Below are 24454 nucleotides of genomic sequence, written 5' to 3'. Positions count from 1 at the left end.
AAGGAAGGAAGGAAGGAAGGAAGGAAGGAAGGAAGGAAGGAAGGAAGGAAGAGAAAAAGTTATCCAGCAAAAGAGCTAGCTACTTGAATAGTAGGCAATGGCTGTCCATTTCTATTTCTTAGAAAAAGACCATTTAAAAATTGTCTGGAGCCATACACAGACACACACATGAGAGGGAAAGGGGGGCAGGAGTTTTAGGAAGCCACATTAGTGAGAGCCGAAAGCACAGTGTCACATATGTAACAGTTGCTCCCACACGTCATCCCACTTCTTAAAATAGCGAGACCTTTACAAATGAAAGTGACCTTTAATACAAACGTGTGTTAATATCAGGAGAAAAGGCTAGTTTTACAGAAGCACGCAACTGTCTTGGTTATGCCAGGACTAATAGTTTCTCTATTGGTACATTATCAGCATTTTTGAAGCTCCTGAAATAAGCTTTCTCTGCCGGATCAATGTTTTAATGTGTCCCAGAACTAAGCCTGGGGTCTGGGGCTGCATCTCAGTGGTAACGTGCCTCCCTGGCATAGGATAGACCCCACGTTTGACCCTGGCACGTCAAAAATAAAACTAAATAAATAACAAGTAACAAGGTTTGGAGTAAAGTCACTCCAAAAACCTTGTGACAAACATAAACTGTAAGTTCAGAAATCCATAGGTACATGACCACGCCCATTTGACCTCAGGATGACTTTCAAAGCCCTTCAGTTCCCTGTGCAGTAAGAAGGGTCAGTGCTGGACTGCGCACTTCTCTGAGCAGTGAGCTCTCCCCTGTCTGTGTAGCATGGGCTTGACACTATCGGTGAGCATGGGATGCAGTATCATGGAATCACCATAGGACAAAATTGCGCACACAAGTATTTTTTTAAGTGAAAGTTATTGTGTTTAAAATTTCATCATTCAGCATAACTGCATTGAATCTGAGAGAAGAGAGCCAAAGGAAATGCTTCAAAATGCAAAACTATTTAGGGTTTCTACAGATAAGCATTTGTCTTGGAAGAAAGCTAATGTGGCCTTTCAAGCCTGTGCTTACAAATAATGCTACGATGTGGGCCAGGTGGAAACCCTGACATGGACTCTTAGCATGTGCACCTTTGAATACAATTCAGGTGTGTCTCTGAGAATGAAACCCCTAGCCATGCCAGCTTTTGATCTGGTCTGCAGATACCATATGTGCCAATAGATTGAAATCAGGATGAATCATTCTCTTTAGCAGACAGATTTTCTAAAATGAGGTATACTCAGCGAAGGGTAAAGTGCACATTCCTTTCACAAGTCATGGAGTGAAAGGAGTCCCTAAAAGCAGGTGGCTAAGTCCACCTGAGACAAACATTGTGACAAGCCCCTGGCAACAGAGCGCAGAGCATCAAAACAGCCGGAATGTGATTCAAAGACATCTTCCCTCGAATAACCAGACCCCAGGAATACAGCATGTGGCAGTTATAGTTTCTCTAAAAGGCAATTAGTAAACTGCTCACATTTTGCTGCTAAAAGAATACATCAGCATGAACAGATGGAATTAAAAAAAAAAATCTGCAAACAGCAAATATTAGGAATCGCAGACATTGATTTAACTTCTACCAAGTAAATGAGAGCTGCAAATGATGAAGTGTGCTCTTTCTATAATTAAACATGTGATTAAATCCACATTCACTGTGGCTCGTGTCCCTTCCCACTCAATTCTAAATGTGTATACATTCTAACTACTTAGGGTTCAGCTCCACACTGAAAGGGTCTTCCGTGACAGATAGATGGCGCTGAACTAGTTCTCAAATTAATCCTGCCATGTCACTGCTCCAGGTTTTTCACAGCGCGGTGTACTTTTGAGAAATCATATGATGTGGGCCTTGTGCTGGGACAGATGGAGGGAACAGCTGAGCGAGACGCAGCCAGTTTACAAGGCCCATGAGAACAGGACAAATAATACAAAAGGAATCCTTAGGAACATTTCGTCTGAAAATCAGAATTTAAGAGACACAAAGAGGAGAGAAGAAAATAAAAAGGTTTTGCCTTCCAGATCCCTGAGCAGTGCCTTTTCTATCTTCTAAAAAGAAGGTCCCCTGTGGCCAGCAAACAAAGTGCAATACGCACTTGGGAAATGGACTGATTTTCAAATTTATTGATCACAATGGCGATAATGAACTATGTAGCTGAGCATTCAACTACTCCAGAAAGTTATTCTTTCCCTCAGGCTGAATGGGGTGTTTTGATCTACTTGTGAATACATGGGAAAGAATTTTAATCTAATTTTCAAAAATAATTGCACAAACAATCTGAGAAATCTTTCATAAATGGATTCTCTTCATAAACGCTCCAAGCAGGCTCTTACTCTTCAGAAATGAAATGCATTGATTGGTGAGCTTTGCTGCATGTGGCAGTGTATTTAGTTGAAAATATGTAGAAAAAACCTCACTGTGGTTTTGCCAAACTTAGATTCAAAGCAATAAATATAATTCAAAGAGGCTGAAGAAGAACAAAAATTATGTTTATGCCTTTATAAGATTGGGTGCACACAAATAAGTAATTCCCTATGCTGGGTAGGCTTGTGTCAGCCTGACACAAACTAGAGTCATCTGAAAGGATGGAAACTCAAGGAAGAAGATGCTTTCATAAGATCAGGCTGTAAGGTATTTTCCTAATTAGTGACTGATGGGGAAAGGCCCTGCCCATTGTGGGCGGTGCCATCCCTGGGTTGGTCATCCTGAATTCTATAAGAAAGCTGGTAAGGAGCACCCTCCATGACCTTTGCATCAGCTCCTGCCTCCAGGTTCCTGCCCTGTTTGAGTTCCTGTCCCTACATCCTTCAAAGATGAACAGTGATATGGAAGTGTAAGCTACTGGAAGTGTAAGCTAAATAAACTCTTTCCTCCCCAAATTGCTTTTTGGTCATGGTGTTTTGTTGGAGCAATAGAAACCCTAACTAAAACAAATTGCTACCATTAGGGTATTGCTCTGACAGACCATGTTTTGGAAGGAATATGGAAGGACTTTGGAACTTCGGCCTAGAAAAGCCATTGAGTATTGAGAGCTCATTTGGCTGTTCTGTGGGAGCTTGGAAGATTAGAATGTGAGAGCTGTGCAGCGAATGGAGGCCTGACTTGTGAAGAACCAGAGGGAAATTTAAAGACTCTGTCAGGACCACTGCAATTTCGAAGTGATAGTCTGTCACTCTGGTCAGCTGGGGCTGAAAGAGTCAGCCGTAATTGCCAAGAGAGCAGCACCCCTGAAGCAAAACCACTGGTTACCTGGAGCTAAGAAATTAGCAGTGATTGAGAGGAGACCAGCGTCTCTGAGGTGAAATCCTCTGAGCAGTGCTTGCTGAAAGCACAGAGAACCTGTTTTTGATAGGTGACCATGTTTTTTTTCCTGGTGCTGGAAGCCATGTTTGGTACTGTTCAAGAGTCACCCTGGCGGTACTGGTTTTGAAGGCATGAAGGGGTCACAGAGAGCATCTGAGGCTTGGCACTCTGAGAGGCAGGAGAGGACACTGGGGAAGGTGCAGCTTCAGTGGCAGAAGAGTCATGCAAAGAAGTTGAGGCTTGCACCATGAAGAGACTCTGTAGAGGCTGTTAGTGAAAGCAAAACCCAGTTGTGGCAGAAGACCCTAGCATTTTGGAGATGCCAGAACCATGGGATGACCAGCAAGAACAGCAGCAGCAGTGGAGTGGAGCCAGCCAGAGCCTAGAAGACAAGGTGTGTGCTGCAGAGGGTGGATCTGGAGACGTGACCCCAGCCCTGTGGAGGAGCCCAGAGAACAGGAGTGAATCCCAAACAATCGGACACTGACTTATTTATACTGCTGGAGTTTGGTTTTGCTTGATTCAGATTGTGACTGTACCCTGGTTCTTCCCTCTTGAGGATGGTACTTATTTTAATTTTTATCTTAACAGGAGCCCATAGTTGAAAGATTTTGAACTTTTCAAAGAGATTTTGGATTTTTAGAAAGATTGGATATCCCAAAGAGACTGCAACTTAATGTGTTTGAATTTATAAAAACTGTGGAACTTTCAAAGTTATTCATGTTTTTTGATGTGCAGTCTTGGGGATGAATAAGAAAGGAAGGGTTGTGGCTTAATAGTGATGTGTTTGTGTCTCAAGCTGACAAGGGGTCAGTTGTGCTGGTTGAGGCTTGCGCCAACTTGACACACAAACTAGAAAGGAGGGGAACTCAATGAAAGAGAGGTCTCCATAAGACCCAGCTGTAGGGCATTTCCTTAATCAGTGATTAATGAAAGAGGCCCATCCCATGGAGAGTAGTACCATCCCTGGGCTGTGGCCCTGGGTTCTATAAGAAAGCAGCTGAGCAAGCCATGGGAAGCAAGCCAGTAAGCCGAACCCCTCCATGGCCTCTGCATCCAGGCTCCTGCCTCCAGGCTCCTGCCCTGCTTGAGTTCCTGTTCTGCATTCTTTGGGTGATGAACAGTGATGTAGAAGAGTAAGCTGAATAAGTCCTTTCCTCCTTGCATATTGGTCATGATGAAACCCTAAGGTCATACTCAGAGAGAGGTGCTGGGCAGTCCTCTAGTGAAATAAGAAAAGGCATTTTCTACCAACATAAACAGAAGTTAGTTTTCTTTTTTTTTTTTTTTGTTAGTAAAATGGGGATTTTTTTTTCCTTTAATAAAAGCTGTGAAAAGTTTCCAGACAACCCTCAAAGAGCCAAAGCCCCGTGGTTCATGTTTACTGCATATTTGATTGGTGTTGGAGAGTTGCTAGTAAACCGTGATAAACTGCAGGTGGAACTGCTTTCTTCTCGGGCTCACAGAGGAGATACAAATGAGATTTACCACGATTTTAAGTGTGAGCTTGCATTCTGAGGCAGAGATCATCAAACAGGATTGGTGGTTTACTGAATTTCAGGTGAACTAATCATTCAGAAACCATCTTCAGGACGTGCTTTCAGCTTTTGATGTTGCTCACCAGTGGAAATACCAATTACACAGTCTTCAATTCCTTCCTCCCAGCGGGAGAGGTGCTTTCTATACGAAGAGCTGTTTGCATTTATAACTCATTTAAATCATCTCTTCCCAGATACTTAATGTTTAACACCCAGTGCTAAACTCAGACTCACTAGTTTAATGTAAAGATCATAAAATACTTGAAGAAAGCTTATGTATATTTCATTCAGCGGCTTATCTCCAAGACTCGAACAACTACTGATGAGTTCCCTGAATATTTAATGCACTGACTCCCTTTTCTTATGGCTCAGATTTTCCTGTGCGGTCCCTAAGTTTATGCACATTGATTCCAACAGGGTATGCTGAAGATATTTATTATTGTATATATCTCAAAGACTGTTGTTTACAATGTTGTTGTAGGAACTTGTTATGGACTCAAGGGAATTCAGTAGATGACAGTAAGTTAGGCCACAGTGAGGAAATGGAGAAGCCATACATAAATTAACTCATTCATCACGTAGTTTTAACACTGCAAGAAACAAGATCTTCCTAATAAAATCACGTTAGCTTTTTCTGTGAAAGTATAGCAGAGGGGATTAAGAGTGAGCAAAATGATGAATGAAAATAATTTCCTACCATGATCTCAATGACTTAAACTTTGTTTGAAGCAACTGTGCATGTTAAATATAGGCGAGTCTTAAATCTATGCATCCTGTCCTTGGCAGCACAACCTCGGGACTGCTTGATTATTTCGCACTTATGTGTACATTTCAGTTACTAAAATCTTATCACATTGCTGTTTTCTATCTGGAGCCGAATAGCTGTTTAAGAGTCACAGCTGGAGACAGATGATTACATCCTGCTTGTTATAGTGACTGGCATACAGCAAACGGAGGGGCAGAGGATTTTCACTGCAGTGTGCATGATTGACATTTGTGAGGAACAAGTAATGACAGGCCCTTCTCTCATCCAGGAATCAAGGAATAACCACCTATGACAGAGAAGCCATATCTCTAAGACTGTCTTCAGCAGGTATTAGTTATTAACGAGCAGTGATAGCAGGGAACGTGTTTTATCCGACAAAGGGTGAAATGTTGAAATCAACTTAAAAATTCATTGAGGTTTTTGTACCGTTCTGCTATAGATTCTAAGTAACTGTCTCTTTTATAGGCAACATAATTACAAGTGAATGACAAATGCAGACTTTATGACTCCAATTAAACTATCCATTAAAAACAAATTGAGCACACGAAAGCAGATATAAGGAAGAATAAACATGCCACAGCTTTAGAACTCTCAAAGTGAGATCAGCAATGTCAGATAATTTACACTGTGCTAACATTTTTACAAAGATGCCCAAAATATTTTTCTTAAATTTCATCAGAAAAAGTCCAAACTACCTAATTTTAAATACATTTATTCATATATTTATTTCTCTTCTTTACTTCATTCAACTCTAATATCTTTAAAACTTTATACGAAGTATGAAAGACTGGGAAGGAGCCTATGTTTGAGTCTTGATATTAGACTAGTTTTTTAAGAACATTAGAAACAAAATATGCTTCATTGGAAGTACTGAATTTTGCAAAACTCAAACTAAGCTACTAAGATAAATGTGAATCAAACAGACGCCAGCATCATGCCAGAACCGCTCAGGTGAACACAATTCAGGAGAACATCATACAAGACAGTGAAGTCCCCTTCCCGAAGCTGGAGGAGTTTCAGGGCTAGCGCTTCCTGGAAGCTTAAACATGTGCTGCTCACAGAAGGAAGGAGTGAGAAACAGGAATTGGGCAGGGCTGAAATAAGCACCAGCTCCCGAAGACATAGAGCAGAGACCTACGCAAGGCAAGTCTGTCTTCCAGGAAGAATGTTTTATGGTGCCGAGAAGGTGAAAAGCAGAGTATTAAATGATTCAGAGTAAATTCAGCTACAGAGGTGGAGTATTATATCAACAACATAAGTTAGCACCAGTGTTCAAATACTTTAAGAACATGTCATTTTCAGGAAATGACAGTATTGCTAACAGTCACGCTAACAAATGGCACAGAAAAAAAGTTCTCATCAGGAGATGTGCAAAGCCCCACCCAGGCAGCAGCTATTCGACAACTCCCCATGGAGAAACAGAGGTAAAGATATAAAAATGAGTCTCAGCATCTGCTTCGGTACCCTGCTGGGTAGAGTCTTTCAGAGGCATAACAGGGTATCCAAGCAGATGCTGAGACTCCTAGCCAAACTTTGGGCAGAGTGCAGGGAATCTTAATGAAAGAAGGGAGAGATAGAAAGACCTGAGGGGACAGGAGCTCCACAAGGAGAGCAACAGAACCAAAAAATCTGGGCCCAGGAGTCTTTTCTGAGACTGATACTCCAACCAAGGACCATGCATGGAGATAACCTAGAATCCCTGCACAGATGTAGCCCATGGCAGCTCAGTTACCAAGTGGGTTCCCTATTAAGGGGAACAGGAGCTGTCTCTGACATGAACTCAGTGGTTGGCTCTTTGATCACCACCCCCTGAGGGGGGAGCAGCCCTATCAGGCCACAGAGGAAGACAATGCAGCCAGTCCTGATGAGATCTGATAGGCTAGGGTCAGAGGAAAGGGGAGGAGGACCACCCCTATCAGTGGACTGAGGGAAGGCATGGGAGGAGAAGAGGGAGAGAAGGTAAGATTGGGAAGGGAAAAGGGAGGGGGCTACAGCTGGGATACAAAGTGAATAAATTGTAATAAATAAAAAAATAAAAAAGATATAAGAATGAATGCACAGAGAAGGTAGTGGTTAGGTAACAATATTTTTAAAATGAAGAGTTAAGCTTCTAAGACTAGTAAACCTTTTATAGTAGGTCTGAGACCAGAGACATACCACCATGTGTTATTTAGAATCAACTTAAAAAAATAAGGGCCCGAGTTGCAAAGCCACCAGCATCCTGGGACGAGCTTACTGACTGAAACCATCTTAGGTACCAAATGGTGTCAAATGTTGGTGAGCGGTAGAGGAAACAGAAGCCAGCTAGCATCCCCACCACTGAGCTTTCTCCCATGAAGTCTGCCTCGGGAGAGAGGCTGACTGTTAAACACTGGAGGAAATCTTAGTGTGAACTGAAAGACACAACATCTGAACCCATCCCACTCACTCAGGTCCTAGAGAGAAATGAACTTAAAATGCACGTTGAGGAGAATGACCGCCAGGGGATGAGATGTGCCTGTGATGGGCTAGAGAGGGCCCGCGTGGGCTCCTCCGGTATGAGCGGTACTGTTTTCACCACCGGCTCTGGGTGGCTGGTGGCCCATGTCTTACCGCCTCCACTTCGGCGGGGTCGTACCAAACGTTGATGTAAGGATGCTGCAAGGCGTCATCCACCGATATCCTCTTCGCCGGGTCAATCACTAACATCTTTGACAACAAATCCCTGGCTTGGCTGGCTGGAACGACAAATGAGAGCAGCGACTCCTAAGATGCGTATTTTGGCAAGGGAGTTTACTGCCTGGAGAACAGGCTAAGAAAAACCCCTGTCCTAACCACGGGGAAACCTCTTGAGGTGCTGTAAAAAGAAACACAGCTCTAACATTTTTTAGCCTAAGGTACCATTTCGAGAGCTCCTTGAGGGCTGTATGTTGTGAATATTTGAGTCTAGTCATTTGCTCAGAATTATAAACAGCATTTGTTAGCCATGAAGTTTGAACAAGTACAGGAACTTTCGGAGGTAATCTGTAAGGATGATGGCTGGACCCGGGGCATGGGACGTGCACAATCTGTGGCACGTCTGCAGACATGCCCAGGTCAACACAGGTGTGAGAAAGCAATCAGTGAGCTCTCACGTTCTCATACACAAAGCAGAATCAACAGAATCCCAGTAAGGTTCAGAATGACTTGCAAACCATTGTGGTCCAGGTTTCATAGCCGTGTAAAAACAAGCTGAAGAATGACATCAACTTGGTTGTAGCGTTCTGTGTTTGTGAGGGATTGAAGTGGGTAGAATCGCGATTTGGTGGCATCAGGTGGCTGGCGGCTAAAGGCACTCCCATCCCGTGGCTGACAGCAATGCAAGGCTCCACACAACGTGCGAAGCGATGTGCTCAAGTGTATGGTCAGGGCCGGGCTAGTTACACAACAGGTGGTGACAACCAGCAAGCCTATTTGGTCTTGGTCAATAGCACTGTTTACTGACAGCACATCAAGTTCTGTGTTCGAACCTGTTCACAAGCACGTGTGCGTGTGTGGTTCATTGTCTCACCAATGTGTGCAGGCGCACGTGTGTGTGTGTGTGTGTGTGTGTGTGTGTGTGTGTGTGTGTGTGAATACGTCGTTAGGCCAGTCTGGCTGCCTGCCTGCGGCCTGTCAGCGCTAGGATGACACACACACGCTCACCCCTCATCTTTGTTACACGGCTCCTGGGAATGGCTTCACCCCCTGAGTCGAAGAGCTAGCCCTGAAGTCACCTTAACCTTTAGTTCCTTGAGCATGTGATGTTTTACAAGGAGTGCTTCCTTGGCAGGAGTGAGTAATAGCTTAAACCAACGTCATTACTCAAATCATCTCAAAGTTTTAGCAGTAGAAATACTCAGTGTGTTCCAAATATACAGCAAAGCCTCTGCTTTGAGAGAGTAAGACTTCAGTTGGCTTGGCAATTTGAAATAGTTCTAATTAATGGCAGTGCTTCCAAGTAACTGACATCAGACATCATCGGGACCATATATGCTAATGTTCTTGATTGTAGGAAATTGGGGCCTGTCTAAATATTCACAAATTACAGGCCACAGTGTGTCTTATTCTCCCTTTAAAGACATCGTATGCATTCCATAATGGATTCACGTGTCCATTTGTAGTATGACCAAATCTTTATGGGGAAAAACACTTACACGGAGATGTATTTCCTCATTAAAGTATCTTTTAATACAGACATCAATCGTCATTGAATGTTTAGATTAAGGTAACTGAGCTAATGGAAACAATTTAGCAATAACATAAGAAAAAAATTGAAAAGTTAGGAAATCCCACCATTCTCATAAACCAGAGGCTGCCATTGTGTTTATTGGTGGCTTGTTTTCTCCCACTGTCCAGGTTTGGATATGATTCAACTCTCTGACCGTGAAACATTTTCACTTAATTAAAATGTAGGAAACTATTATCATCTATGAAGCATTGAATATTTTCATATGGTTTAGGATGTTTTATATTATTTATAAAAGATGATTCGTTAAAGGATTTTTTTATCTGTTGGCCATTTTTCTCTGATAAATACAATTTCTTAATTGATTAGCATTCTTTCCAAATAAAACTTTGAAGCCCACAAGAATGACAAAAGTGCACAAAGACTTACATATTATTTCAAATTGTAAGATGTTTTATGATCAATGGTCTAACAGCCTAATGTAGCTGCTTGTTTATTTCTTTTGTTAAAAGGTCGTTTTGATCTGCAGCTGATTTTACCCTCACATTCATGTACCACAAACTCTGCTCTCAAGACCATCTGTGTTTCTCTTCTTAGAAAGGGCATAGGATGGAATGGCTTCTTACTGAGAAGAAGTGAACTTTGCCAATAGCAAATCATTTACCAGAGCCCTCATCAGAACCATATGTAGTACACAAAGAGAAACGTTTTGAGCACCATAACGTCCACTTTCAGACACACATGCTGCTTTCCTAGAGTCAGAACAAATTTTCCAATCACAAATGTGATTGTTTGCATATTGTGATACTTCATGAGTATGTCTGCCTTATTTAGAACCACAAATATGTTGAATAACTAATAATTTCAAAAATAATATAAACTCGATTATAATCAAACTCTAGAAAGTTGGATTTATATCACAAAGTATGCTGTTGTTCATAGTTTGCCTGCAAGCATTTTCACTGCCATTAAATAAGTGGCTCAGTATGGATTTTGCTGTCTCCATGGTGTTACAATGCCAGTGTGCCTTCATAGTAACCGATTACTTTTGTCTACTGTGATGGTTTGAAGAAGAGCGTTCCCCATAGGCCCATATATTAGGATACTTAGTCATCAGGGAGTGGCACTACTTGAGAAGGATTAGGAGGTGTGGCCTGTTGGAGCAGGTGTGACGCTGGGGATGGACTTTAAGGTTTCAAAAGCCCAGCCAGGCCTAGTGGCCTTTTCTCTTCCTGCTGCCTGCAGATCCTCGTGTACAACTTTCAGCTTCTCCAGCACCATGTCTGCCCATGTGCCACCATGCTCCCCACCGTGATGGTAATAGACTCAACCTCTGAACGGTAAGCAAGCCAAATTAAATGTTTTCTTTTTAAGAGTTGCCATGGGAGTGGGGTCCCTTTGCCCCAACAGAACACTAACTAAGACACCTAGTATTGTGATTAGTATTATGAATGCTTTTGTGCTAAGGTATCCTTTAGCCTTTCCCTCTCTGTATAGTCAGTGTCGACAGCTTTGGGAATGTCACTCAGAGACTATGTAGCAGCAGTCTCCACCTCTGTAATGTAAGTATGGAAGCCACAGAAATGACATGGACTATCTTAAATCCCTTATGAATAAATTTGGAGGTGATGACTAGATAAAAAAAAAAACAAACCTCAAAGCACTACATTTTAATCTCTCTGTCCCACTGAGGTTTACCTTGATTATTCCAGTTGAGCCTGTAGATAATTACTGTCCTACAAATGTGGGGGACACCCCACTGGCATGCACCCTACCTTGTTTCCTTTATAAGAAATATTTTAATACAAGGTCTTATTTTGCTCAACAGTTGTTGAACAGATGCAGTTGAAAGTGCTTAACAGAATTAAATTTCACTCAAATCCTTTACCATCATTTAAGAAAAAAATAAGTAAAGTTAGCTGGTCGTCCAGCTATGATGGCACAGAGGCAGGGTCTGAATCCAGGCTGAAGGGACCGGATCAGAATAAAAAGAAAATGCATAGGTACCATCTAACTTAGTACTCTATAATTGAGAAATGATGGTTAGACACTTCATAAAATATAAAGAACTGAAACTCCCGTGTCCACAAGACATTACAAATGAAAATATATATTGAAAATGTTTTCTAGGAATTAAAAAGCATCAAAGAAATGTTTTCAAAGTGCGGTACGCTGATCTTTTAATTTTACATTTCAAAAAATGATTTCAAACCCAGGCGTGGTGGTGCACACTTTTAATTCCAGCTCTCAGAGAGGCAGAAGCAGGTGGATCTCTGAATCCAAGGCCAGCCTGGCCTACAAAGCGAGTCCAACGCTTCATAGAGAAACTCTGCCTCAAAAAACAAAATGATGTCAAGATTCTAAGTAACCCTGATCAAAGTGTTAACCAAAAAAGACTATTGCCAGAAACATGCCTTGAGTCAGTCCAAGCCCAGGGAAGGAAGGCCTCTCGACCATGAGCCTTTTCACCAAGCTCACTACAGAGGCTGCAGGTTGTGCCCAGAACTCACCTTTAAGTTTATTGTGCTCAGAGTCGGCTGGGAAGAGGGAATCTGGAAAGAGTTTGGGGAAGGTGAGTCCCGCGTACTTGGGTCGATTTTCCACGTAGTTTCTGACTGTGGGCTGCAGTTTCTTCATGAATTCTGGACACGGAGTTCCTAGCTGCTCTATGACTTTGTTCCACTGGTCAATATCTGGGAAGGAAATAGTTAAGGGAAAAAGAGGTGCAGACCAGGGACCCGGACCTTTCACTCCCCCCACCCCCAGGGCTAAGTCCCATCTGCACAGAGGCTACTGTACAAACCAACACAGGACCACACAGAGAAATCAAAGTTGACATCTGGGTACCCTCTTGGAATTTCAAGCCAAGTTTTGGAACTTGTGTGCTATTAGAGAACTATTATTCTGTAGCAAAACCAGAAATATGGAGTAGTTCTTGCTTTATAAAAATAAAAGTATTATTCAAATATAACAGAACAGATTAACACCTATATAATCATGTGGTTTGGGGTAAAATATGCAAGAATAAATCACAGAAGATTCTCTCTTGTTCTCAAAGATTAAAAGATTCAAATAAGGTAAGATAGATACCTTACTGAAACAAAATTCTACTACAATCACTAATTTTAGAATAGCAAGCACATAAACACTTTAAATAATTTTTACTTATATTTTTCTAAATAGCCATTACTGTTTTTTGTTGTTGTTGTTGTTGTTGTTGTTCCTTTTCTAAAAAATGGGAAAATTTCATTGGCACTTAATGTTTTCCACTTATAAAGCATCACATTTGGGGTCATCACAGTGGCTTAAATTGGCTGTTCCCTTTTTAGCTGAGAAACAAAGACTGTATATATCTATGGAACACACTGTAAAGTTTTGACATGCATATACCTTTGCAAACTGCTCAAGTTTCCATCTTATCAAACATGTATTATGCATTTGTGACATATTTTTTTTCTGGAAGGCTGTTGGAAACATGTAAGACTTCTATGTCACCCGTAGTCAATCTGTCTGCCATCATCACTGTGTGTGCTCGCTGTATCTGTCAGAGTCACTCTCGACCGTAGCCGCTCTGTCTGCTGCAGTCACTGTCTTTAGTCACTCTGTCTATCACAGCCACTCTGTCCGTCTCCCTGTAACGTAGCAGGGAACAGTTTCCCATCCCCACTCCCTTCCCCTCCCAGCCTCATGTACCTAATTCAGATGTTCTTTTTTTTATTTCTCATTAATATTTGATATGTCATGGCCTTGAGAATGATAAACAATGCAGGCTCTGAAGGATCAGCTAAAAGTAGCTGATTTCAAATAGGCCTGAGCCTTGCAGATCTGCATTTATCCCCACACCCATAAGCAGAGTCTTCTCCTGCCCGCTTTGTTCTTCTGCAGCCCCGTCCTGCACTGTCCGTCCCGTCCTGCCAAAGCAACACAAAGCAGTTCAAAGAGCCTTAACATAATGCCAACCAATTAAGGTTTGTAAAGTCCTTACTCCTAGCTATTCAAGAGTTGAGCCACAAGAGGCTGATTGTCCTGACAAAAGACAAAAGAAGCCATATTTAACATAAATATGAGCTGCAAATTATAGACGGGCGATCAAGCAAAGATAAAAGCAAGTTAGTTTGCGAATTTCTACCTCCCCTATAACCTGGATGAGTAAAACTTAGTTATTATAATAAAAAGGCAAATTTCCATGGACTATTAGGAAATGAAATGCAGGTGGAAAAACTAGAGACGCATTCTCTGACATGACAACAGCAAGAATAAACCAAGTACATACATCAGTGAAACTTCACTGACATCATCTGAGAGTACAGAACTGAACTGGTATTGTTAGAGATAAAGAAATTAAGTCACTATATAAGATAGGTTAGTCACTCTGATGCAAAATCTTTTGTTAACTCTGTAGCTATAGATACAATATAAGTTCCATGTAGATAGATAGATCCAAAGATACAGCGAGCTAGAGAGATGACAGATGATAGATAGATAGATAGATAGATAGATAGATAGATAGATAGATAGATATAGATAGAGGTAGAGAGATAGAGAGATAGATGGTAAATACATAGAGATGACAGATAATAGAGAGATAAATGATAGATATATAGATAGATACATAGAGATAGAGAGAGATAGAGATAACAGATAGTAGATAGATAGATGATATATGGATAGCTGATACATAAAGAAATAGATAGGTGATAGACACATACATATATAGATGCATAGATAGATGGATGAAAGAGACATAGACATATAGACACATGGATGGATGGATAGATTAGATAGATAGATGAGAGACAGAACTCAGCACTTCAAACAATATTCACGACTTAAGCAGAGCTCGGTTGTCTTAAGCTTAGTTGTCACTGCAACCATGAAAAGAGGCCCTCTCTCTAATGCAACTGGATTACCACGCCCACCAAGCTGTCATGTACTCACTACTCAAGCTTGCTCTAGGTTCTAAATGGTAAGAACTGATATCATGTTTAAGAGAGGCAAAGAAGCTTCTAGATTTTCTACAAAGACCCCATTTAAAAAGTCTGGCAAAATATCATCAACCCATTATTTTATTCTAATTGTATTCAGTTTGAGTCATCAACATATTTAATAAAATTCTTCAACATAGAATTAAATGTCTTTTTGTTTGTTTTTCATTTTACAGGATTTTTTTTTTTTTTTTTTTTTTTTGTAGCATCAGATTTGGCCCTGAGCCTCCTGACTTCCTGCCTGCCTCCTCCTGGTAAATGCTGGGATTATAAAATTGGGTGGCCACACCCTACTTTTATGAATGGCTCCCAGTGAAGCAAACCTAAAGCAATTCTATGGTATCTTTTGTAAAACTCTAAGGACAGTAGCATATTGTGGAATCTGAAGCACAATGCGAGTTTCTAAAAGCAAAAGCCCTTTCCTACCTGAGCATGCTTTTAAATGAATCATCATTCTGGACTCTAGAGACATTTGAACAAGTAAAACTAATGTCAGTGAGGTTGCTAAGCATTCTTGTAGCAAATACTGCGTACAGCCCTCTTTAAGAGACTATTCAAGTCCTTTCTTCCTATAAGTGTCTGCATGTCTAGGGAATAAGGATTTGTTTCCCTTCTGTTCTGTCAGTGTTTGAGAAGAAAACAACCAATCTGCAGCTGGGGTGGTAGAAGGACTTGCCTTGCTTTAGTCTAAAGTTCATGATGCGATTTTCCCTTAGAGAACAATGTGCCTGTGTCTTTCAGGTCAACGCATCTCCACTAAAAATCATTGTCATACATACTTTAAAGATCAAATAAGGTGAGACTAAAGAAAAACAGTCAGATTTTTCACCATGATTTGTACCTTCAAACATGTAAGAATTTACTGGTGTTTGCTAGATGCTGACATTATATAATGCATCCTTCAAAAATGAATTGCTGAAGTTATTTTATGAAGGCAGTTAATACAGTTAGAGCATTTTCATGCTGTGTAGAACAAAGAAGTGAATACTATAGATTAGTTCTACACATTCTAAAAATACTCATAAATATATGTACTTTTACATTTCAGATTTATGATTTCAGAAAGTGTCACCCTGAGATAAATTATCAAAGGCCTTGAATACTAATGGGAAGATGACACTTAATAAAAATTATGGCAGCAAATTTCCTCATCTAATTCTTAGTTCACTGAAAATTAAATAGAGTGGCATTGCGAATCTCTTGCTCTTGGAAGTAGATGAGATAATTTGCAAAGATTGATCATTACTAAGGACTTCCATGAGTGTTACCATCCTAGGAGAGCAGAGCACAGGACAGGTAGGAAGGGTAAGCTGCTGGAGCCACAGACCGTAAGCTTTTCTGTTTGGATAAGAACTCAGACCTAAGCACTACTCTTGTCTTTAGGGTCTCTGATTGGAGAACCTTCACAGACATTTTCTCTGATGAATGTACTGATGGAAAACACTGTTTGTTCCTGGATACCTGGGGTGTAATCGTGAATAAAATTTATGCTCTGATGTTTCAACTTTCAGAGCACTCTAGGAATTGCATCCTGCCACGCAGTTCGAATTACTGTTTCGTTTTGCTTCTTGTTCGGTGTGGAAATGTCACAGCCTCCATCTGCAACTTCAGGAGTATCATCAACATTCCCTTCTCAATTCTTGGCTCGGTCCCTAAAGATGGCTTTGCTGCCTGCAATATCTATACTGAATGATTCCGGAAGATGCCATTTTATCTCCAACTAGCCGCTATGTAGGCAGTGTTGAGTATAGCTCTTTTTCTTTATTTTAGCTCTGTAGGAAAGAATGCAAATTGGTTTGCAAGGAGAGTAAAATTAGGACACAGAGCACATGGTCTGTGTACTCCGTATCATGGTGTAAAATCATGTACACAAACTCAAATATTCACAATGTAGAAAACTTATAAAACACAGGCCTCCCTCCCTACCACTTCCACATGTACCACCTAACTGTAGTATTCTAGATACTGAGGTCTGCAGTGGTTGTCATGGAAAAACACCAATGATAATTGCTACCCAGGCCATCCCTGGGCTGCATTTTGACAAATACTGATCTAGACTATGCCAACAGGCTCCAGCAAATCACTAAACCCAGATGTAAGAAGGCTTCCTGCGCTTCCATTCTGATGGCACAGGACATAACAGGTTCAGATTCTTGAAAAGATCTCTCTACACCTCGTGGCCACAGCACACTTATGCCTTTGGAAACTCAGAAATGTTATGTAAGTATGTTCTTGTTTTCATCCAAGTGTGGGATTTTAGTCAGGCTAAAGTTTGTCCACACCTGTTAATTGTCTCATGTGGGGTGTAGATTTTGGCCTTTCACATGCTGAGACATGGGGAGGGTCTTGGTCTAGGACTCTGAGAGTGTTAATGTGAGAGCCAAGAAAGAAAGGTGGTGGCGTGTGGTGTTGGCATGTAGCAGTGTGGAGACTGTGTGGCTGTTTGTAGCAGACAGATGGAGAGACCCCTTTGGAGCACAGCGGCCTGGAGGAGACAGCTAGCTGCGTATGCAATTGATGGAGATTGGTATAAAGCCCTGAATGACCCCCTTGACCCTAAACAGCCAGGAGAAGTAAAGGGACCCTCTCTCCCCACTAACCTTCTCTCTTTCTTACTTAGGGTCTGGAGATTGGAAAAGAGACTGAGGCCTAAACACCCCAAATTAGGAAGGGTTTTAAAAATAAGCACGACATACTTAACTGGCCAGTTCCCTGGAAATCTGTCAGGGAAAGCAGTTCCTCTCACGGTCACTGTGTTATAAGCTGGGACATGGCGGAGACTACTGAGCTGCTGTGGAGAACAGACTGTGAGCCAAAGGAGGGAAGAGACTGCGCTGTGCTGTCTGTGGGGGTCAGCTAAGGACAGCACAGAAGCCTCCCCCAAAGCTGCAGCGACTCTGGCTTATTTCAGTAATTATGTCTCTCCATCCTAAAATTTGGTCCTAAAAGCACTTTCCCATTTGAGGATGTTTGCATGATCAAGGCAGAAACACACACACTTAGGGGAGTTCTGTGTATCGTTTGTTGTCTGAGTTGTTTTATTCCTTTAAAAACAGTTCAGCTTGGAGCTGGCGCTGCTGCTCAGGGGTAAATTATTTGCCTGGTGTGCGCAGAGCAATGTGCTAGATCCTCACTATGGAGGGGGAGAACAAAGTTTTCAGTTGTAATTATTTTTCAGTTGGGGCTGTTCTTTTTGCTTCAGAAACATCCCTCGATTTCTGGTAACATAAAACATGAAGACATGTTTACAATGCAATTCGCTCACAGTGTTCCATAAGGAGTGAACAGAGGTGGGTATATAACAAGTCAGGACATAAAATCTTGAACCTGACTGAGTAACTTGGTGAGGCTGGACCTCCAGAACCTGCTGCTGGACACTAATGATGTGATTTTCACTATAGCTGGTTTTTCTTGTAAATCTAATTATGACTGTAATATTGCTTGACGAATCAAAAGTACACCAGGATTATGTTTTCCAACATGTGTATGTTGCAGATGCCACATTTTTTTAAGCAATTGTAAGTTAACTTTCAGGACATCTCATCTGCAGAGGCTCTTTTGGAGGCAGTCTTAACTTCCCACGGCAGTAGTGTCTCTCTGGGTAAATGGCTCCTTCCCCCAGGTAGAGTGAGTGCTCTGGCTTTAGAAACAGGGGTCTGTCTTAGCTGAGTGTGATTACAGTTTGAAAGTGAAAAGAGGACCTAGACCTCCTGCTCAGATATAACCAATTGGCAGCTCATTCTCCACGTGGGTCCCTGAATAAGGGGAGCAGGGGCTGCCTCTGCCGTGAACTCAGTTGCCCGCTCTTTGATCACTTGCCCCTAGTGATGCTGTCTTGCCTGGACACAGAGGAAGAGGATCCAGACAGTCCTGATGAGACCTGATAGGCTAGGGTCATATAGAAGGGGAGAAGGCCCTCCCCTATCAATGGACTAGAGGAAGGGGATAAGGGGGAAGGAGAAGAGGGGGTGCAACTGGGAGGAGATAAGGGAGGGGGCTACAATTGGGATATATAATGAATAAATTGTGGGAAAAAAGAAAGTGAAAAAGGGGTTGACATGTCTTTAGAGGCGAGAAGGCTCAACGCGATGGTGAGTAGTGTCACTAAGGCTGGCTTTTTATAAGATGAGGGACAGGACACTGAGCTCCACCCTGGGTCGCATATCTCTGGAAGGCCTCAGTGACTTCTGGGTGTAACTCTACATACACTGGGTTGTTAAGAGGGGACGATCAAATTTATAAGAGGTCAGGAGGACAGGGCTGGGGGAGGAGCTCCAGGGAGAATGCTTGCCTGGCAAGTACAGCCCTGGGTTCAATACCCAGCAACATATGAAGCAGGTGGTGTGGGTCATAGCTGTGACCTGAGCCCTGGGGACATGGAAGCAGGAGGATCACGTGTTCATTCATATGGGGTTTGGACTGCATAGTGAGTTCATGGCCAGCCTGGGCTACACCAAGTCCTTGCCAGGTGAGGCATTGGCAAAGTTTTTGATGTTTAAACTTAAGGGGGGAAGCGATCCCTGACTTCCAGTCCCCACACCAATTGGTTATCAAATATCAACTGTTTAGCCCTAAAAACGTACAAACAAGTAATATGATACAGACACCTGCAGGTTGCATGTATGTAGTTAGGTGTGTGTGTTTGTATGTGTGTGTACAAAAGTCCATGAATTTGAATAAGAACAGAGAAGAGTATAAGGAAGAGTTTGAAGGGAATAAAGGAAAAGGGAAAATGATGTAATTATATTATAATCTCAAAAATAAAACAATAACAGTTATAAAGAAGAAAAACTTTGCTCTGACTTCCCTATAACTGGAGTTACAGACGGTTGTGTGTGGGAGCTGAACCGAGGGCCTCTCAGAGCAGTGCTCTGACCCTGGAGCCATCTGGCCAGCCTCTGAGTTTAAAGTCTTATTAATCCTAAAACCACTAGGATGGACTTAGACTCACTTAACATACATTTTAAATAATATAGACTTTAAAAATCTACTCTTGGAAATTCTACAACTTTAGGAACTCTTTGGCTGCCTAATTCCTAAATTTCCCACTAAGAACAATATGTTGTATTTTTGTCATATAAAGAATATGAAAGTATTATTACCATCCCATTTGCTATTTAATTATATGCAAATGATATGCACAGCTGTTATGTAAGGGCTCTCAGAAATCATTTATTTCGAGAATGCTTCTGAATAGATGTGTTTGACTTTTAAAGCAATGTGACTCTTTATAAGGCATTGAACAGGCTGTATTTTACAGATTCCGTGGTCTCCATTTGAAAGTTGACCTAATATATTTCAATGTAATTTTATGTCTTCAGACAAGTTACTTATGGTAAGAAATGCTTCTTTAATGTAGGGCGTTTCGCTCTGTAAGGGGTTAGCTCTATGATGGTCAGTGGTTACAGTCTGCGATTTGTAAAAAGACTGACCTGAAATGAACCAATGAGCTGCAAATCATTAATGACCCACATTGGTTTCTCAAGAAATTTACAAATTTGTTTCTGAGATATGCAGAAAAACAAAACAAAACAAAACCCTCAGTATCAAAGCCTCACATAATTCTGCATGATGTGACCTGGTGACATTACAGCGACCTTAAGAATTCTTCATGAGGGGTTTTTGACATTCAGGTTAAACAATGATGCCCAAGCAGCTTCTCCCAAGAAACAATTTTAATAACGCTGAGCTGTGTTCAGTAGCTCGGCTGGGGAGTCTTTCAGTGTGCTGTAACAGGCATTGGAAACAGTCTAATCTTCAGGTGGCAAACACTCATTTAATCCAAAGTAATTCAACTCTAATGAATTTCTGGAAGAGCAAAGAGCATACAGACTCATTTAAATTTACTCTCAAATGTTAAAAAAAGAAAAAGTAGTTGATTCAACAGGAATGAAAGAAATCCTAGTTTTGGAGTTTTTGTTTTGTTTATGCTTTTGGGTTGTTTTTTTTTTTGTTGTTGTTGTTGTTTTTTAAGAAATCCAAAGTTGCTTTGTTTGATCAAGCCCAACACATCTTCAAAACAGAACTAGCATCAGCACTAATATGTAAATGTATAGATGCCACTTAATAAAATGTGTAGAAACAAAATGACAATACAATACAGACAGAAAGATTTTTAAAGTCAGCGTGTCATATTTCAAGACTAGAAAAAAACATTCTAGCAAAAATATAAGTATACAGTTTAGGTTTCTTATTCACTTGTGGGTTTTTTGTGTGTTGTGTCTGTAGTATAGGTGTGTGTGAGTGTGCCTAAGTGTGCACATTCGTGTAGGGACTGAAGGCAGGTGTTGGTATCTTTCCTTGATTGCTCTCTACCACTTTGTGAACTCCTGAACTGTTCTTTTTAAACTTAAGGAAAATATGAGTATGAGTTTGTAATGTTACACTGTACATGTGTCTATCTGCAAATGAAATACACAGATATATATTATGTTACCCACATTCGTATGAAGTATTTCGGAGCGGGTCAGAGTAGAAGCAGGTGTTAAACATTTACAGCCAGTGGCTGATCACATGACATCAGTAATCACGCTTACCTAATTAGACACTCGCCCATAATTATAGAAGCAGACTGCTCTTGAACTGTGGACATCTCAGCTTTTCCCGTCAGGATGATGGAGACAGCACATGCAAGAGAGCAAATGCAGCGGATGCCTCGCTGGCTTCGGATGGGTTTCTAAGTGCAGCAGCCATGTCCACCTGGGACCTCTGGACTCCTGTTAATTAGCTGCAGCTTGAGAGAGGACTGCTTTTACTTCTCGGTGGTTTAAATGACTTCTCCAGATGTTCGTTTAATCACTGTTAACCAATGAGGTTTTCAATATTACTTGTTAATGATGTGGAGAACATAAGAGCAGGTCTGGAGAAATTGCTCTTCATATACATGGAGTGAGTAAGATACGGTGTTTGAGGAGAGGTTGTAGGAGTGAAAATGGGGTGTGCAGGTGTGCTCTCTGGACCTGTGGTAGATGAAACAAGCCACGCCTGGGTGAGCTGTTTAAGGCTCTCCATGCTAAATGAATATTTCTTATGGCATGAAAATATAAGGCTCCAGTGTGAACACAGCCTGAGTCATTTCTTATCTGTCCACACGTATGTCTTCGTTTTTGAAATCTCTACAGACAGAATGACAGGCCAGAGTCTCTGAGTGTGAAAGGACTGAAGTAAGGCAGAGCCTGCATTTGCCCAAGCCTGACCTTTCCTATCTCTTATGTCCCATCCATGGAAGGTCTTGCTGGGAGACAAGGTCATTCTACCATGAAGCAAGCTTGCAAATGCTTGACATTTGATCTCATGGAAACTCTCTGCAGGCCATGAGTGGAGACCTGCAGCAGGCTTGCATTGGAAACAAAAGGAATAAACTGACAAGGACACAGAGACTAGTGGCCACTGGGAAGGATACGATCAGTGCCAGGAAACAGCACTGCACCTTTTACCATTTCTCCCATGATGCACCCTACGGACCACATGTCAACTGGAAACAAAAATGAAATGAAGATGAACGAGAACACAGAAACAGATCAAGACATGAATAGAACTTCAAGGCCACCTGCACACTAGAGGCATCGTCTTAGCTTTCCTGGTTGAGGGAGAGGCCATTCCTTGACCAGGGGAGCTTTGAGGTGGGAACAGGGCACATTCAGACAGCCCAGCCCTTCCTGCCTCATAGCTGAACCGACAAAGCCACCAGAGCCTACAGATGTAGGACTGTATTACTTTGCAATTATAATTCAATGCTTTTTCTCACTTCTGACTTAAAAGATCTAATTTGCATTCATCTTCTGGAATCTGAGTGATTTGTATTGAAAATTATCCTAGGCTGTGTTAATATGGGAGCCATGTAAAATCAATTTCATTTTTATTCTTTTGTGTACCATATCTGAAAAAGGAAAGGAAGAAAAGCTAACAGCTAGCACCCCAAAAGAAATTTTCTTTTACGAAAGACATTTCTGCTTGTTTATAAATATGAATATGTTTCCAGGAACAGAAATGCCTGTTTGGGAATGCATGTTTTGGAATATGCAGGCTCCATCATTGAATCCCATAAAAGGAACACATTTCTGAACTGGAAGTCTTGTCCTCTTTTATAAATACTGGGCCCCTGTAAAACTAAAAGTGCTGGCTATTCAAACGGGACTGTTCAACATGAAATAAACAAGATTAAAGAGCAAACACTTCTGTGACTGAAAATCAAAGGGTACGTGGAATGTGGGGGTAAATTACAACGATCTCCTTGCTATTGCCAGTTATCATCCAGAATTGAAACCAGGAAGGCAGAGCTAGGGCACAGGAAGGGAAGGACAGGGAAGGGCCAGGCAAGAGAGGGACACAACCTCCCTTGCAGGGCTGCTCCTGCTGGGTCTCAGACAAAGTTGGAGACAGGCTGAGCAAACCCTGGAAGGATACAGGATGTCGGGGGAGTGGAGCAAACGGAAGGGTTGGGGGGAGAGCAGCAGGGCCGAGGGTTTGCTCCATGCTTCAAATTACAAGTAGTAATTTGACAGCGCCCTGAAAGAGTTCCTCAGGAGGCTCTTTCCGTTGTCAAAATCTGGCTGGGGTGAAACCCAAGGTGTCCACCGCTTAGCCCCTAAACCGATAAAACCTGGATGGTGAGGCGTGCACCCAGGGAGGACATCTCTGTTTCCATCTCGGGAAAGCAAGGGCCATGCAAAACTGTGAGGGAAAGACAGAACAAGTGGGTGTGTGTCTGTCACGACGTGTTCGCAGCATCCGCTAAGCACTGCCCCGGAGAGGCTGCTCTGCTTAGAATCTCTGAGTAGAGGAAAAAAAGGAGGCAGTTCCGGAACGGTGCTTTATTTGTAAATTGCGAGCATTCTTATCATCCTGTCCAAAGAGACGGGCCTGTGTGCAGTGTGAGCATGTGTAATGAGTTGTGTATGTGCCTGTGTGTATGTGTGGATCTGTTTGTGTGTGTGTGTGTGTGTGTGTGTGTGTGTGTGTGTGTGTGTGGATCCTGTCTGCATGTAGTGTGTGCATACTGTGTGTGCTGTGGGGAGAGGTCAGTGCGTGTCTCTGTGCACTGTGTCGCAGTATGCGTGCATGTTTGTATTGTGCAAGGGTTTGTGTGTACTCTGTGTGAGTGTTTGCATGTACTGTGTGTGGAGTGTGTGTGTATTGTAGGCACCGATTTGAATGTATACAAAGTGTCTGTGTAACGTGTATATGTCAGTGTCTGTGTAGTGTGCGTGTGTGTAGGTGTGTGAGTGGGTGTGTGGTACAGGAGGGTTAAAGAAGAAAGGCGGGTAATTGGAGCACAAGCCGTGTGTTTTCTCCTTGTGTGTAAATGTTTGGAAAAGGCTTTATGCCAAGGAGCTATCCGGAACACTGATGTGTGTTTCTCTTTCCTTGTGGTGGTCTCCACCATACCTCTGGCTGAGACCCTCCTTGCTGCGTCAGGACTAACTCCATCCTTTGCTGTTCTGTGGCCTCAACCATCTTCATCTCTCTAAACATTATTGTCATCCTCCAAAATGTCAGTTCTAAAAAGCTTTACTGTAGAGTATTTTAAAGATTTCAATACTGCATTTCTGACAAAATTCTTTCCACATTGCCTGGTGATAGTTACATTTTCAATAAACTAGTTTATGTCATCATGTAACAGATACATACATAGAAACTAAGTATATACATAAAAAGTTCAGCTTCTCGTTATATAATTT

General features: G+C 41.8%; 1 protein-coding gene across 5 annotated transcripts in view; it reads right to left on the bottom strand.

Annotated features, from left to right (window-relative positions):
* The window catches only part of Mapk10 (mitogen-activated protein kinase 10), a 273729-nt gene that overhangs the window by 38486 nt on the left and 210789 nt on the right, over nt 1-24454 (bottom strand). For all 5 annotated transcript variants that reach the window (XM_055594495.1, XM_055594494.1, XM_055594496.1 and 2 more), the window contains 2 exons: nt 12300-12482; nt 8196-8320 (listed from right to left, as the gene is read on the bottom strand). In XM_055594495.1, the coding sequence (XP_055450470.1) occupies nt 8196-8320; nt 12300-12482 (308 nt within the window). The remainder of the gene's footprint in view (nt 1-8195; nt 8321-12299; nt 12483-24454) is intronic.

Source organism: Psammomys obesus, unplaced genomic scaffold (assembly GCF_907164565.1).
Source record: "Psammomys obesus unplaced genomic scaffold, mPsaObe1.curated_primary_1811, whole genome shotgun sequence".
Taxonomy (NCBI): domain Eukaryota; kingdom Metazoa; phylum Chordata; class Mammalia; order Rodentia; family Muridae; genus Psammomys; species Psammomys obesus.
The sequence above is the reverse complement of the archived record's forward strand: the minus strand, read 5'-3'. Positions and strand labels throughout refer to the sequence as shown.